The sequence below is a fragment of the Stylophora pistillata genome, chromosome 12 (genome assembly GCF_964205215.1).
Source record: "Stylophora pistillata chromosome 12, jaStyPist1.2, whole genome shotgun sequence".
Classification (NCBI taxonomy): Eukaryota; Metazoa; Cnidaria; class Anthozoa; order Scleractinia; family Pocilloporidae; genus Stylophora; species Stylophora pistillata.
Genome location: NC_142530.1, coordinates 2,699,745 through 2,717,315, shown reverse-complemented (window position 1 = coordinate 2,717,315; position 17,571 = coordinate 2,699,745). Strand labels below are relative to the sequence as shown.

Here is a 17,571-nt window from a genome sequence, read left to right as displayed (position 1 = left end):
TTTCGATTGGTTAAGAAGTTCGCCTTTCGGGCGTATTATATCGAGTAAATTTAATCACGTAGGGCCTTCGAATGCTCGCATTATTTCTGTACGACTCTTTTTTGGTCGCCAGACACATCACACGCGGAGGTGAATATCGGCAGGTTCTTCGATATCTTCTTCGTGAACTTCTTGTAACTGGAAATGTTCATCGGCTCTCAGCACTTCCGAGATAACACAGTCAAAAAATTTGCCGAAAAAGAAATACGAAGGACTGCCTCTGTAACCAGCATCCAAAACCAGTAGTATGCTGTCAACCTGCGGATATTCACCTCCGCGTGTGATGTGTCTGGCGAGCAAAAAAGAGTCGTACAGAAATAGTGAGAGCATTCGAAGGCCCTACGTGATTAAATTTACTCGATATAATACGCCCGACAGGCGAGCTTTCCCGGGATGGTGCTGAAGGAACCACGCTCTAACAAAACGAAGCAGACAAACTTGAGAAGGGTTGGGGGGGGTGGAGGTCTGGGTCCAAACTTTGATTTAGAATATAAAGACATTTTTTTTTGTACATATGGCAACTAGAGAGGAGAATCACTACCAAGCAGATCGGTTGGTTTAAGGGCTGAGGAGAGATGGTTCTGAGTTAACCTTTAAAATCTTAAGAGTGATCAACATTTAATTTCTCCCAACAATATCACCCCTAAATCACACATTATGGTCATGAGAATATAGGAAATGATCACCAACAAGATTAGCTCTTGATTGTTAAACGAATTCTCCTGATCATCACCTTTTAAATTGTATAAAGAACAGTACAGAGAATATGTATAGTGATCTTAGATTGTAAAGGGTTAAAAGTTAAATATAGAGGCAAGACCGATACAACATAGATAAGTAAATTTTAAGACGGAGCACTATATTTCGGCTGGCCAAACCAGCCTTCTTCAGGTGCAGTGTGAATTAACAGAGAATTGGGGTGATGCTTCATAGATAGCTGTATGATGTAACAGCGGAAATATGTAAAACTAATTTGATTGACAATGAGATTGAAATAAAAATAGAAATAGTGAGCAAAAATAGAAATGAAGTAAGGTAAATTGGATAAATAACTAGAAACTAATACATTTCTTCGCGAGCGTTAAGGCCATCTGGATAAATAGTGTTGCCTCTTGAAATTAAAAAAGCTTCCCTGGCCTTGCGTATCGAGTCTCTCTTGGAAAACACTTTTTCGATGGCGATTAGCTCCATGTCGTGAGCAGAGTGGTTAGGAGAGGAAATGAAGTGTTCTTCCGCTGTAGTAGGTTTAGATTTAGAGTTCGGTTTATCAGTGGTACGGCGGTGTTCATTAAAACGGTCTTTTAAACGTCGTTTAGTTTCTCCTATGTATTGTAAGTTACAGCGGTTACACTGAATTAAGTAGATAAGGTTTCTAGTGTCACAGGTCAAGTGAGATTTAATGGGACGTGTTTCGCCGGTAGAAAAAAAGGTATAGTTAGTAAGACCGTCAGAGATATAGGGGCAAGTAACGCAGTTTCTACCACAACGGAAAGAGCCGGGGGGGAGTTGAGGATGGGAAGTGGTAGAATTAGAGGGGAGTTTGGCTGTTACTAATGTGTCGCGAAGGTTGGGGGAGCGTCTGAAGGCGACAACTGGCAGCTGAGGAAAAGCTTTTTTGCAGCGGTTAGAAGACTGCAGTAGATGCCAGTGTTTTTTGATGATGTTGGAGATGTGAGGAAGCGACGGATTAAAAGTAATTATAAATGGAATACGGTTAGGTTTTTTTACGTCTTTAGTTTGTAAGGTGAGTGTGCGGGAGATGTCAGCGGCGCTTTGTATTTGTTTGGTGACGAATTTATGGCTGTAACCTCGTTTGAGAAGGTATGAGGTAAGTTGAGCGGCGCGAGTCTCAAAAGCTTTATCTGTAGAACAGATACGTCGTAGGCGGAGTGCTAGACTGAACGGAATGGCTTTTTTGGTACGTAATGGATGGCAAGAAGAGTGCAATACATATGTTTGTCAGTGGGTTTGGTGTGGAGGTCAGTGGAGATATTACCGTCGGTGGTTAAAGAGACACTTACGTCAAGGAAAGCCACATTAGTGGAAGAGTGTGAGCTGGTGAATTTGATGGTGGAGTGGATATTGTTAAGATAATCGACGAAAATTTTTAGGTTATCTAAACCTTCGATCCAGACCATAAAGATATCGTCGATGTATCTAAACCAAGTGTGGGGTTTACATGGGGCATTTTTCAAAGCGTTAGCTTCGAAAAGACCCAGAAAAAGGTTAGCGAAAGAAGGGGCCATTCTACTACTTCCCATCCTCAACTTCCCCCGCCCGGCTCTTTTCGTTGTGGTAGAAACTGCGTTACTTTCCCCTACATCTCTGACGGTCTTACTAACTATACCTTTTTTTCTACCGGCAAAACACGTCCCATTAAATCTCACTTGACCTGTGACACTAAAAACCTTATCTACTTAATTCTGTGTAACCGCTGTAACTTACAATACATGGGAGAAACTAAACGACGTTTAAAAGACCGTTTTAATGAACACCGCCGTACCACTGATAAACCGAACTCTAAATCTAAACCTACTACAGCGGAAGAACACTTCATTTCCTCTCCTAACCACTCTGCTCACGACATGGAGCTAATCGCCATCGAAAAAGTGTTTTCCAAGAGAGACTCGATACGCAAGGCCAGGGAAGCTTTTTTAATTTCAAGAGGCAACACTATTTATCCAGATGGCCTTAACGCTCGCGAAGAAATGTATTAGTTTCTAGTTATTTATCCAATTTACCTTACTTCATTTCTATTTTTGCTCACTATTTCTATTTTTATTTTTATCTCATTGTCAATCAAATTAGTTTTACATATTTCCGCTGTTACGTCATACAGCTATCTATGAAGCATCACCCCAATTCTCTGTTAATTCACACTGCACCTGAAGAAGGCTGGTTTGGCCAGCCGAAATATAGTGCTCCGTCATAAAATTTACTCATCAACGTTGTATCGGTCCTGCCTCTATATTTATATTTCATATTCGTTATTTTGGCCCGATCAGATCATCGCTGATCCAACGTACAAGCCGGTAGGAGTATCGTCCACGGTTGCCTGCTGAACATTTCACAGTTAAAAGTTAACTCTTCTGAGGAGAAGTGATTGAAATGCCAACACTCGGGGTCTTAAGATAACTAATGAGGATATGCTGCCTTACTATGACATCTGCAAATGGTGCGACATTCAAGTTTTCCTGATAAGGACGAAAAAGCCCTGTCTTCTACATCTGCCCTGTACTGGTTAGCAGGGGACTTTAAAGAACCCACACGCACACACTCGATGCAAAGAGTAGGGAACGTAGTTTCTCTGAGTGTTTTTTTTGTTGTTGTTGTTGTTTTTTTTTTTTTTACGAGAAAATCGTTGCATTGTCACTTAACTCGTGTGCGTAACTTGTCACACCAGTACTGTTGTTTATTCAAAAGCGTACGCGTTTTCTCTTCAATTTACAGGTGTCACATGGTGGCAGTTACTTGTCAAAAAATGTTTCAAAGTTTGCTCGGAAGCCTTGTCAGTTACATTTACAAATTAAAAATATTTCGGCGAAAGCCGTAGGCCTCGGGTGGTATCCAAGACCTAGGGCACAGTTTTTCCCAATACGGACCGACCTATGCTGGTGAATAACATCTATATCTTGACCTCACCCTTGGTCAATAATGCTAATTTATTTATTACTTATATACAGTTCGTGAAACAAAACTTAATTGCTGATTGGCTCTATTCAATAATAGAGCGTCATCTGCCTTATTCACTTTCGTTTTCACGTTTGGTAAAATTTTCTCAAGATATCGATGAAACATAAGTTCTGGACCCGTTATCTTTAAGTTGAAACGCATGTTCATTTTCATAGAGAAATGTCCCTAGCGATATTACGTAACTTAAAATAATTTCGTGCAAAACAGTAAGCCTCCAAAACCTAAAAGTATCCCTGGAAAGCTTTTATTACTTAATTTTAGCAGACGCGACCGCATCGAAGCTTACTTTGTGTTGTGCTTTCCTGGTTCCGAATAAAATTCCAATGAGCAGATATATCAGATTCCACAATTTCAGCCTCGCCAGTTCTCCCCTCGGCTACAGACTGTTCCGTCCATCTCTCGTTCCTCGATATCTTCCTCTTCTATTGCCAACTCTTCAAAGTCTTCCGACTGAAAACATTTGTCAGCTCTCTGCACTTCCGGGATCACAAAGTCAAAAACTTTGCCGAAAGAGAAATATGACAAACTTCCAGTGTAACCAGCATCCAAAGCCTGTACTATGCGGTCGACTTACTGATAGTTACTTTCGCGTGTGAAGTGTCTGGCAACAAAAAATAAGTCGCACAGAAATAATGCGAGCATTCGAAGGCCGTACGTAAATATAATTATCCGATACCAGGCGCCTATCCAAACAGTTTTTCCGGGAAAGCGATGATGCAGCCATGCTTTAACATCAACGAAGCAGACAAACTTGAGGGTACAAGTAAAAGCTGTTGTTAACAAGGATTCCAAACTCAGCGAAAAGCCCAAGACGATCAGTGCAGGATATTGTCTGTTTAATACCTGGGATGATCTTTGACAACGTTCGTGGCAGTACGTGCAACCCACAAGAAGAACCACGTAAAAACCTGTCTTTGTTTGAAAGTTCCTGAAGATGAACTTTTCCCATCGATAGAGGACATATCAGGACCGATGAAACAGCATATTCCACAAAATTGATATCACGATTTATATAACGGCAGCAACGGAGTTGAGAAGTATAAAGAACAATCTTAAAAGTGTGAATGCTAAAGCACAAATTGTGCAATCGTTTCTCATCTTTGCAGAGCTTTGACTTGGAGGGAGGGGGATAAAAGACACGCACGTATTATATCATATTACATATCATTTTTGCAGAAATAATGCGAGCATTCGAAGGCCGTACGTAAATAAAATCATCCGATACCACGAGCCCATCTAACCACCTTTTCCGAGAAAGCGATGATTAAGCTATCCTTTAAAATCAATGAAGCAGACAAACTTGAGGGCACAAGCAAAAGCTGTTGTTGACAAGAATTCCAAACTCAGCGATAAGCCCAAGACGATCAGTGCGGTGTATTTCCTGTTAATACCTAGAATGATATCTTTGACAACGCTCGTGGCAATGCATGCAGTTCACAAGAAGAACCACGTGAAAACCAGTCTTTGTTTGAAATTTCCTGAAGATTCACTTTTCCCATCGATAGAGGATGCATATCAGGACCGATGAAACAGCATCCTCCACAAAATTGATATCACGATGAACATAACGGCAGCAACGGAGTACAGAAGTATAGAGAGCAATCTTAAAAATATGAATGCTAAAGCACAAATAAAGCAATCGTTTCTCATCTTTGCAAGGCTTTGACTTGGAGGGAGGTGGATAATAGACACGCACTTATTATCATAATTATATCAAGCTTCTGTCGCCACGTTAAATAATTAATGTCGTATCAATGCTCAGCGATCTTATATGATGAACAATTTTATTTTAGAGACTTTTTTAAATTGCCTCTATTCTGGATGAATGAAGTTTAAATGAAATGTCTCTAAAAAGAAAATGTTGATAAAAAACAAAATCGCGAACACAGTCTTTAACCATAGCGTTCGTCCGATATTTTCACGCACACGTATGACAAAGACCGAATCTCTGTTGCCATAACTAATTGCGTACGTGTCATGCCTGTCACGTGCGCAGACTGTTGTTTCGCATTTCACCGAATTGCACCGGAAATCAAATGATTGCGTATCCAAACGTCATTTCACTGAATTAGACCGCAAGTGACTCTATCAATGCCAAGGACTCATCGTCCCTGCTACTTTAAGGATGTCCTTCAACATCCTCTCGTCTTTCATTTTCTCCCTCTTCATTTGGATCTTCTTGTTGAACTTCCCGAACAACTTCCTCTTCTTCCGAGAAAGAAAACTCAAAAAAATTTCCGAAAAAGAAATACAATAGACTGCCTCTGCAACCGGCATCCAAAACCAGCAAATGTTTGTCATGCGACTCATATTCACTTTGTTGTATGATATGTCTGGCAACCAAACAAAATCGTATAGGAATGGTATGAGTAGTCGAAAGCCGTACGTAAGTAAGACAATCCGGTAAAACCATTCCAAACGGTCATCCCGGAAGTGGAAATTGATCCATTTTGTAACGTTGACGAGAAAGACAAACTGAATCGCACAGGCAAAAATGGTTGTTGAAAAGAATTCGAAGCTCAGTGAAATGCCAAGCTCGACCAGCACATAGTCACCATTCTTAACAGACAGAATAATGTATATGTGCACGATCCTTCGCAGTAAAGCACTATTTGAGCAATAGTGAAAATCAGACCTGAAAAAAATTTCAGGCCTGTACGGGATTCGAACCACTGACCTCTGCGATACTAGTGCAGCGCTCTACCAATTGAGCTAACAAGCCAACTGGGAGCAGGCCATCAAATTAATTCGACATAAACCCGTAGATGATAAATCAAACAACAACAAACATATGAAACATATGTATGAACTGCGGTTATGAAACGTATATGTGCACGATCCTTCGCAGTAAAGCACTATTTGAGCAATAGTGAATATCAGACCTGAAAAAAATTTCAGGCCTGTACGGGATTCGAACCACTGACCTCTGCGATACTGAATAATGTCTATAAGAATGTTCGTGATGATACGCAGAATCCACAAAATGGCCCACGACTAAGCACTTTTCTGTTTTAGTAGAGCCTTGAGGAAATTCTTGAAGTGAAACCATTTCCAGCGATAGAGAACAAATATCAAGGATGACGAAAAAATTGTCTCGATGAAAGTACTGGTAGTATCAGGGCATCAACCGTATTCTGAGAAAGACTGACTAAGCCTTTGCACTTTTCGATGCGGCTGTCTGAATTTACAATGCAAATTACACCTGTGACGAAGAAGAAAAATATAAAGAACATTCTTAATGCCGTAAAAATACAAATATATGCAGTGGTTAGAATCTGCTTCTTTCCCATCAGGGCACTGGCTCTGATGTCTTCTCCTCATGTCTGAACAGTCTCTGTTGTCAGTTTTCATGGAACTTGATGAAGAACCGAAATGCTTAGTAAGCACCTTTGTGATGACGGTTTTTTTTTATTGTCGACTTCCACTTAGATGATTGATATTTCTGGCTTCAATCAGTCAGTCCACAAAGGAATTTTATGAGACCACTCTTTCCATACAGGAATCTGGCTGCTGAATTACGATTCGTGATGACATGTATCACAACATCCTCTTCAGAGCAACGTAGCATGTTCTTTCTCGACTCGACAAACCAAATATTCAACCTGATGCACAGGCAACCCAGGTGAACCGTTGGCTTATACACGGGCGGCCCTTTGGGGAGCCGGATTTTGGGGCGGGGGGGGGGGGAGGCGGAAAACTAACAATATTTGTTACAAAATGGAGACTGATATCTTATGTTGAAATACAAACTAGCTGGCCTAAATGGATAACAATAGCATTGCTTTTGTCTAGGGGAAAAGGTAGGAGGGGTGTTACCTAGAGGGTCGAGATGCTTTCTGGAAGCTTGAAGTTCTAGACAAGTGGAAAGGGCGAGCCAACCTCATTACCAAGGTCTCTCATCTTCTCGTCCCTCTCTCGCTCCAGGTCCTCCAGGGGCGGATTGATGAGAGACCCAGGAACGAGGTTGAGGGCGGGCATCTTATCGATCAATAGAACGTTCACCTTCAGTGTTTATATCAGAGAAAAAATTTAAGGCAACAGTTTCATTAATTTGAGTTTATTTGTTTTTATACGACAAAATGAATTATAAACGCATTTCATGAAACCTGGTGTCACGCAGGTTTCATGACTGCCGTGTGGTTCGCGACGGGCGGGCATCCCATGATACTTTTCGTTCACCCTATGCCAATAGTTCGACCATGAAGGTGCAATGTTTAGTTGTTTTGCTCGAAGTCTGCATGCACTAAGAATGGCAGCTCCGAGGAAAGTCACCATAATTGGCTCTGGAAACTGGTAAGTTCATCATCTGAAGCATCTAGCTACCTAAATGAAATCAACTTGTTGGAAGAATAGCGCGCGATCGAATACAGAGCTTCCAAAATCTGGGAAACATCGAACCGGTTTCATTAATTTCTTCTTTCAGGGGCTCTGTGATATCTCGCATTGTGGGCGCCAATGTGAAAGACCATCCGGATTTATTCCAACAAACAGTGCAGATGTACGTTTATGAAGAGCTAATTGAAGGAAGAAAACTCACAGAAATTATCAACACGGAACACGAGAATGTGAAGTACCTCAAAGGTTTTAAATTGCCGGATAACGTTGTAAGTTTATTGGGAAAGCAGGTTGAATTTATTGTACACTGCGATTATGTCAACAAAATGTTGTTTATCTCAACAACCAACTCAGTCTGCAATATCGCCTGAAGACGTGAAATCTTTTTTTTTTTTTAAATCATACTTTCGGAGGGTGTTTTACTTTTAATTTTGCAAAACACTTAAGGAGGAAACATTGATGAGGTTTATATACGAAGGATCTATATTAAGTTCGTTATTTTAAGTGGATGTGTCATCAGATGGCTTCGTGGCACTTCAGAGCTGGGAAAGATTTCCGTTTAACGCCATACCAATCAAAAACAAAGCCGAAGCCCCAAAGGAAATATGTTGTTTTGTCTCTGCTTTCCCTTTATCCAAGAATTGTATGCATAATGAAGTATGGGGCTATACGGAATCTTGCACAGATCTGTAGTTACCAGATGTGCATACACATTTTTTTACGTATGAAGGAAGGATGAATGTCGATCTTTGTTGGTTTGATATGCCTGTATTGATAGTCTATTTGTAATTAATCACATTATAGATTCACAAAAATGCAATTTTTGTATTTTTTTTTATCTAAACAAGAGAACAACAACAAAGCATGAGATTGAGTCGATATGCATGAATTACCATGAATTTCATGGAGTAGTTAAAGAGGCAAGAAAACAAAGTGATTTCTCATGAATTCCCCTCAGCTTCTTTCATCATGAATTTGGAATAACCTTTGAAAGGTGACAACTTAACACCAGGAAATGCATGTCCAATTTTTCAAATTATCTTGAATTTAAACAAGTACAAGATGTACAGTTGTGTTTGCAAAATTTGCATAACTTTCTGTTCGAAGTAAACAAGCTTGTTCAGTCAAGAGATAATGTTTAAAAAATAATTTTTTCTTTGAAAGTAGAACTGACCCACACTGGTACCAGTAAATGACTAAGATTGTTTTAAAGAAGTGGCTTTACCTAGTAGCCAGTTATTCGATGAAGGAAATTCTTAGATATACAAAGGATTTTCCTTTGTATGTTTATGAATGTTTACGAATTTTACGAATATTTATACAGGTAGCCCAGTTTAGCAAATCGCTAGTTTAAATGGGGCCCTTTGAAACAATAACACCCACCCATCCCACCCCAGGGGAGGACATCCATCACAAGGTAATCTCGTGTGTGGGAAATTAACGTCTCCTACCTCTTACCCTGCAGGAGATGGGACCTACAGTTTATTTGTCCTTATCCAAGAAGACTAGAATATCTGTCCATTTCTTGATATTATAGAAAGGTGGCAAATTGTCCTCAGTTATTTTAAGACCATGAGTACTGGTCCCATCGCAGCTTGAGCCCTCGACCTCCCACACAACACAATCCGGCGCTCTAACCAATTGAGCTAACTGGGGGGCAGTTATGTTTGATTAATTAAACTCCTGGTTGTTTCAAATTGGCTTTGAGGAATTTCTTTAATAGGAGAATGATGTTTGTTAACATGGTGACTTGCAAACAAAAGGAATCTTAGCTGTAGTAATACAGACCAATTTTTTAATATTGTCAGTAGTTTTAATAGGTTATAATAATGGTCAAAACATTAAAAATTTGTAACAATTTCTTAAGCCAAAAGGGACTTGTTATTTATGTTTGCTATGTCTTCTATTGTAGGTTGCAAACCCGGATGTAGTGGAGGCTGCGAAGGATGCAGATATTCTGGTGTTTGTTGTACCTCACCAGGTTAATGTCGTTTCCCAGTTGATCTAGTTGTATCTTATTACTGTTCTGCTTAAAAAAGTGTCAGTGTTGGGAGGGGAATTTTCTTTTAATTGGTCACCTCTTTAGTGAAAAGGGCTAAATAATTTTATGTCCTTTATTCAAGTTTGTATTGATACTCAAACTGAAATATTACATTCATTTGAAATGTTTACCCATAATTAGTCAAGTGGAACCTGTTTTAACACTCAAGAAAAAAAAACTTCAATTAATTAAAATATATTTAACAATTATTCACCAAAGGTGAGGTGAATATTGTCAAATAATCCCCGAGACGAAGTCAAGGGGATTATTCAACAATATTCACCGAACCTGAGGTGAATAATTGTTTTAGTATAATTTCAGAGCTGAATGACAGAGAAATTTCTAAAATCATAACATTTTAGTAACATTTATTAACATTTTATTTTAACATTTTTTATAAACCGCGTGGAGCAGTTTATATAGCATCATATAAGGAACCACTTGACCAATCAGATTGCTGGAAACTCTTTGCTCAGCTCTGAAATTATACTAATAAAGTATATTATGTTGTACTTACTGTATTTGTTTGTTAAAGTCTGTTTACGAGCCTAGTGGCCCATTAGACCAGTGCTTAACTCTGGTTTCTGTAGCATGAAGTGACTAGGAGTATTTCTACCCCCCCCCCCCTGGATGGGATGCTAGTCCATCGCAGGGTTACCCCCAGCATTAAATTGCGGGTACCCATTTATTCACCTGGGCGAAGAGAGGCACTGTGAGAGTAAAGTGTCTTGCCTAAGAACACAATTGTTTACTCACTTGAAAATGACCTCAGAGAGGTCGAAACGTCACGACTTCTTAGCGCTAGCTTTTATTTCAAAGTTGATTTCTAAGAAACTACTTAACTGTTGGTTTGTTTCTTTTATTAGTTTGTGAAGGCAGTTTGCACCAAGATGAAAGAAGTGGTGAAACCAGGGGTGATTGCGATTTCCCTCATAAAGGTAAATAACAGGTTGTTCCAGAAGTTGGGATGTCAAACCCTGTTCTTTCTGAAGAGGGGTTATGAAATGCCCCATGTGTACAGCAATCACCCTGTGATTAGCATGAATTATGACAGTGTTCTAAAGCCAAAGATACCAGTAATCAATCAATCAATCAATCAATGAACTTAATTTAACCACTGGTTATTCATCAGCTATTTACAAAATGATCCAACTATAACTATGAATTACACTATACTAAGAAGCTGGTGTCCATAAATGCAGTGCCCTAGAGAGCTTTGCTGATGAAGAGGGATTCCTTGTAGCTAGCCTTGCAAGGAAGGCTATTCCACAGCGTGGCACCATGATTACTATTTTAATTTGAAATAATTTGTGGGCATAAAACATTAAGTTTGTTTTCAGAGTCCCTCAGGTTGTAGCTTGTATTGTGTTCAGAGAATTTTTATATGGATGGTAATCAGAAAAGAAAGGCAAGATCACAAGGAGCCTAGAGAGTGCTTAAAGTAAAACACAGTGAGTCATCCTAAATTTCCAAGAGTTGCAAAAGAATAATTGAATCAAGTTTTGTATCAGATCGGTTAAGTAGGAGGTACAAGTTTTCTAGACTCAGAGCTGTCTTCTTATTTGAAAAGAAAGAATGGCATTCAGAAATTGTAGGTGGCCTGGTTATGATAGAGGCCATGTGGATCTGTCAGACTATGTGAAAGTCTGGAAACTATTCAAATGAAATGTCTCAGGTATAACATGGAGTTCCCTTGAACCTTTGAGCAAATTCTTAGGGTGTAATTGATTTACACATCTAAAACTGTTATTGGTAAACTATGCATCTGGGAAGTGGTTGTTGTGAAAATTCATTTTATGGCATTTCAGTAATTGTATTATTGTATCAGCAGTTATGGTAAAGCAAGGAGAAAGTAGCTAGCTAAATATGGCAGACTGAAAATAGCTGATAGCTCTGGAACCAGTTCTAAAATTAATTAACACCGTAACTCCTGTGATCCGATTGTAAATTCTCCCCTCTAGCTGCTACACATTTCCCTGTAAATTAGTTACGAGAATTTGCTGTCAGATCAAGTTATCAACTTCTACCTGCTGATAATTCTGAGTATTCTCATTACCTGTTTGCTGGTTAATGTATGGATATTATTGGGAGAAGTTACATGTGAATCACTTCAGGGAGTTTAAGGGTTAAAGCAAAACCAATGTAATCCCAAATTTATTTCTGATATGCGACAAGTGCTTGTTGCTTGAAAATTATGGCTTGATTTCAAATGTCTTGCCAGTGAAATTCTGTCCTGTTTTAACAGTTTGGCATCCCATGTAAGTTCATGAGAATTGATGCAATTGCTGACAAGACTCACATAATGACCTGGCAAGAATGCCGAAAGGACAGCATAAACAGAAATGAGGCTCTTAAACGGCAGGCTAGCATCAGGGCAAGTGACCTTTAACCTTGTCAGTTGTTCACGGGATCTGTTTACATGGTGGGAATGGAGTTGAGTCAAGCACATCACTGATCAGATGATGGGCAAAATGAAAAAAGAAAAAAAAAATTCTGGAAGAACATCATGAACAGTTGAAATTTACCTTTCTGAAACCAATTTTTTGTACTAGACCAAAACAATTTCCATATTTTTCAAAGCTCTTTTTTTAGAGATGTTGATCCCAGTGCTATGATTATCTTCCCACCAAGTTTACAAGTCTCAGTTGAAAATGATGTTTCAAAGTTCATTGTTTGTGAGCAAAATCCATGGTTCTTTCCATGATACAATTTTTTGTATGGTAATTTGAAGAGTTCAGTTAACAGATAAAACCCAAGAATACATTTCACATTCAAATGACTAGGAATAAATAAGGAACCACATTAATGACCAAGCTTTCATTGTCTTGATCAATTCCCTAGAAACTTGATTATTATGCAAATTTGTTATTTTGCAATTTCTTTTCCAAGAAGATACCCCATGAAGAGGGTTAGGAAGGTTATAAAGGCACTTGCCCTGGTGATAGTAAACTCTTTAAGAATCTTGAACTTGAGAAACTGGGTTGCAAGGATTGTTCTTCATAAGGATGGATTCACCCTTATCTCTTTGTTGAGTTCTATCCTAATTTGCTAATCTCTGTCTTTGTTAGGTATCCCTCCTTGAAAATTGATAATCCTCTGACTCTCTAGATCTGATATGTAATTCTCCCTTCTACCTGCCTTATATTTCTTTGTGTATAAGCTCAGAGAAGTTTTTGTTATTTCAAGATGACACCTAAGTTGTGAATTCCTATTAACACTTATTTGTGTTACATTGTTCTCATAAAGGAAAGTGTCGCATAGAACTCTTTTGTCTCACTCTGATGTTACTTTCCTTAAAGGGTCTTGATCATGCCAGTACAGGAATCAATCTTGTGTCTACAATGATCAAAGAATCTCTGGAAATTCCTCACGTGAGTGTCTTGATGGGAGCAAACCTCGCAAAGGAAGTGGCGAGAGAGATGTTTGGGGAGGCTACCATAGGTAGGTCAATTGTGAAATTCTATCATTGCTGGTGCCGATTTCAAATTTCTGTAAACAGATAGCATAGAAAACAAACTTCAGATAAATTTCCTATGTCTAGCAACTAAAACTGCACCTGGTAATGTATCATAACAAGTAAATAAACATCGTTCAAGCCCTTTCTATGGTGTGATGTTTTTATTTCATACATACTGAGATTTAAACTGTAAAGTATGAAGTGAATGATGATGAAAATGCATTGTTCATCCAATCAGAGGCAGGAACCGTGATCATATTTAAAAGTGTAAATCTCATTGTCTGAAATAAAACATGATGTACTAGTTATTTTTTATTTGATTTTTGTTTTTAATTCCAACAGGTTGTCGCATGGAAGAACATGGTCCCCTCCTTAAGGATCTGTTTCACACAGATTATTTCAAAATCAATGTTGTGTCAGATGCAGACACTGTTGAACTCTGTGGCTCACTTAAGGTTTATTCAAATGATCATACATTATCTAAAGTACAAATTTTTAAAACTGCAATTGAACCCCACTACCTCAGCCCACCAAGAGATATCAAATAAAAATTATTAAAATCAGGAATTTCAAGGTGGCTGATAGTAAATAGCTTAAACTGTATTTCAAATTGTGAACTTTAAATTAACCATTTAACCCAAAGAGTGACCGACATCTGATTTCTCCTTACAACATCAACCCTCACATGTTATTGTTGGGAGAATACAGGAAATCATCACCAACTAAAGAAGCTCTTGATTGTTAAACAAATTCTCCTTGTCAGTACCTTTGGAAATGTATAGAGAACAGTATGGAGAATATGCATACTGATGTCAGGGAGGAAAGGGTTGAGGAAGAATCCACAGTCATGTATTCCTTGTGTATAATTGTGAAATATTTTTTTCAATTTTTTAATGACATTCACAGTGTTCTCCTTTCAGACAGTTACTGTTACAGTAATAGCTCTTATTACTTTCTGTAATCACTTGGAATTCTAGAAAATTCACCACAGTGGAACCTCGATTTAACGAACCTCTACGTAGCAAAGTCCTTGGTATAATGAACAATACATCAGTTTCAGACCAGCTAAAGTTACAGTAAAATGTATACCACAGAACCTCGATATAATGAACCCTTGATATAACAAACCAATTTCCCCTGTCCCTTGGCACTTCTTCAAATCAAGGCTGCACTGTAGTTGAAAGGGTTGCTCTACTGGTTTAAAAAATTTCTTTTAACTGTTCTGCTTAAAATATGGGAGAACAATGCTTTCAAATCATTTACACAGTTTTTTGTGGTCAATGAGTGATGGTGTAAAGGTGCTCAACATAATTCTTTTCTTGTTCTTAGAATGCTGTAGCAGTTGGAGCAGGAGTTGTAGATGCCTTGGGGTAAGAAATGTTATTGTGGCTGATTTTAATGAGTAGGAAATGAATATTTATCAGAGTTTCTCCACCAAAGGTTGAGGAAAATAAAACATAGGGTCAGGCACAGAAAAAGTATTTTTTTCCTGGGTTTTTCCCCCTCTGTTTAATGACAATGTTAAACCTCTCATTTTTCAGTTATGGTGACAACTCCAAGGCAGCAGTCATTCGCATTGGACTCAAAGAAATGATTCAGTTTGCCCAGAGATTCTATGATAATGTTAAACTGGAGACTTTCTTTGAATCGTGTGGAGTGGCTGATTTGATAACTACATGTTATGGAGGAAGAAACCGGATAGCAGGAGAAGAGTTTGTCAAGGGAAAGGTTTGTGACTGAGCTTTTATAATTGGTGATCATTTCCTTGATTCTCAGGACCTTACTGTGTAATTCAGGGGTGATCTTGTAAGGAGAAATTAGATGTAAAACACTCTAACAGGTTTAAGGGTCAAGTTTTACCTCAGAAGCAATTGCTAAGCTTTATTATTTGGGTGGAACCAAATAGGTATGTAAGTTGGGTACATAAAAAGTTTGACAGTTGAATTAAGTCTACAATACCAATAGAATTTGTGTAAAAATTAATGCATATAAATACTTACCCATATTTTTTTCTGTATTCAAGACATTTGAAGAAGTTGAGCAGTACATACTTGGAGGGCAGAAACTACAGGGACCCCATACAGTCTATGAAGTGTATCACCTGCTCAAAGATAATGATTTGCTTTCTGAGTAAGTGTCTGTGTGATATTAAGTACAAACTAGTGCCAGTATAGAGATTATGAATTTGAGTTGAAGAAATTTTTTGGCACAATTACGGTAGCCAGGGTCACAACACAAATCTGGCCAAATCAGTTACAGCAAAGGAGTAATAACTTGCATATAAATTCTTTGTTGTCTTTGCATGTTTTGGCCAGCATTTTTGTTTTTTGTTGACTTTGTGGTTTCTATTGACTCCATCCTTACAGCCAGAACTGTTGGCCTGTGGCTGTAACATACAAACTGTGCTCCAATTACCTGGTTTTTTTTTTTTCTCTCTTTTTCAGGTATCCTCTTTTTACCGCAATCTACAATGTGTGTTTTGAGAAGCATCCTCCCTCAGAGATGATTGAAGTCCTTAAAAGACATTTGTAGAACTAAGTCCTGTAGTTGTAATAGTGGTGTCAGTATTGTTGTATTTTATTCTAATTTACTATGATTAATGATATTTTGAGTAGAATAAGTCCACATGGCAAGAAGCCTGACTGTGATATTACTTTTAACTGGAATATAAAGTATGTTACTCTAGACTTTGAGCTGTCCTTCCTTTTCTGCAAAGTCTGTGGTGTAATTTAAAAAAAGAAAGACAAATGAGGGAAAAAATTGATGTAAGTGCCCTTTGCAGAACTCTTTGACCCACACTCCTAGTGCACACTAGTGCACACTCCACAGTGCACACTAACGTTACTCTTTTCCTCTGCCCATTATTTTGGACTTGCATGACGGATTTTGTCGAAAAGGAGGGGTTGCTAGTAGTCTAATGTTACTCTGACTGATATTTACTGTTTTGATGACAATTTATAGCCCAATTCCAAGTTCCAAAAACCTTCCATATCAAAATTAGGCCAGGTGCCTATGAAAATGTGTTTTATTCATATGAGAATGCATGTACACTCATCTTGAAACAGAGGCTTAAGACATCTACATATAGGAAGTGGCCTCATATCTCTTTCAAAGGAACCTCTAGCAAGTGAAATTAACACCCACTTTATTTGATCTTCTGCCCTAGTGGCAACTCAGTTAAATGGTTGTGGTTTTTTTTTTTTTTTTTTTTGTTTTTTGCGTTTTTTGTTTTTTTGTATAATAATAACAAAATCTCATCTGGGAATTTTCTAGTAACAACATCCATTTCCTAGTTGAAGTTGCCCAGGAAGAATTTGCCAAAATACCCTTGAAGTCATGAAAATTGACATCTGAAAACTTGTCAGGAAGATTTGGTCATGTGGAATCAGCTAAATGCTGTGGAATCACTTGATACATGTAATTATTGTTGTATTTTTTTGGTCAATTTATGGAAAATATATTATATCTTTTTTTTCATGTATTGTTTCATTTGATTTAATGAAGGAACTGCCTCAAGCTTCCTTGTTTTGTTCACCAATTGACTAAACTGAGTTTTATTGCCAGGTTTCAAGATTCTTATTAAAACCTCTGGATTGATTAGACAGCCCTTACTTTTATAATACTATATTGCTGAAAAGCTTGTGGACCATTGTAAATTTTAGTTCAATGTAATAGACTTAAAGCATCAAAATCTGATCAAGTTACCATGAAATGATAAACAATTGACTTTGAAATCAACAGTGACCTCTGGGTAAATTGAAATGGGTTTTACAAAAGGAAATTACTGAAAAGGTGGAAACCCTCTCTGACCAGTTTTACTAGGAAAGTTGAGAACTCCAGCCCAATGAAGGTCGTTGCCCTGTCTGCATGTGATCAGGACACTAATCTGAAAGCATAAAACACACAACTGCTAAAATTTAGTGGGTTATTCGTCACTTCTCACCTTTTTCCGTTTCGCTTTTTTGCATTTTTGTTTGACAATGATGTTGCCTTCAGGTGTTTGTGC

General features: G+C 38.2%; 1 protein-coding gene across 2 annotated transcripts; it reads left to right on the top strand.

Moving 5' to 3' along the window:
- The first annotated feature begins 7,880 nt into the window (after positions 1-7,880).
- On the top strand, positions 7,881-17,042 carry LOC111323462 (glycerol-3-phosphate dehydrogenase [NAD(+)], cytoplasmic). Of its 2 annotated transcripts, XM_022926810.2 has the most exons (11): positions 7,881-8,025; positions 8,156-8,336; positions 9,980-10,048; positions 10,975-11,046; positions 12,354-12,482; positions 13,408-13,549; positions 13,908-14,020; positions 14,895-14,935; positions 15,107-15,293; positions 15,589-15,695; positions 16,010-17,042. In XM_022926810.2, exons 1-11 carry the CDS (start codon positions 7,943-7,945, stop codon positions 16,095-16,097), a joined length of 1,212 nt encoding a protein of 403 aa, XP_022782545.1. In that variant the 5' UTR covers positions 7,881-7,942; the 3' UTR covers positions 16,098-17,042. The 2 variants fall into 2 exon arrangements, with proteins under 2 accessions (XP_022782545.1, XP_022782546.1); XM_022926811.2 differs by lacking the exon at positions 12,354-12,482.
- Positions 17,043-17,571: the final 529 nt, after the last annotated feature.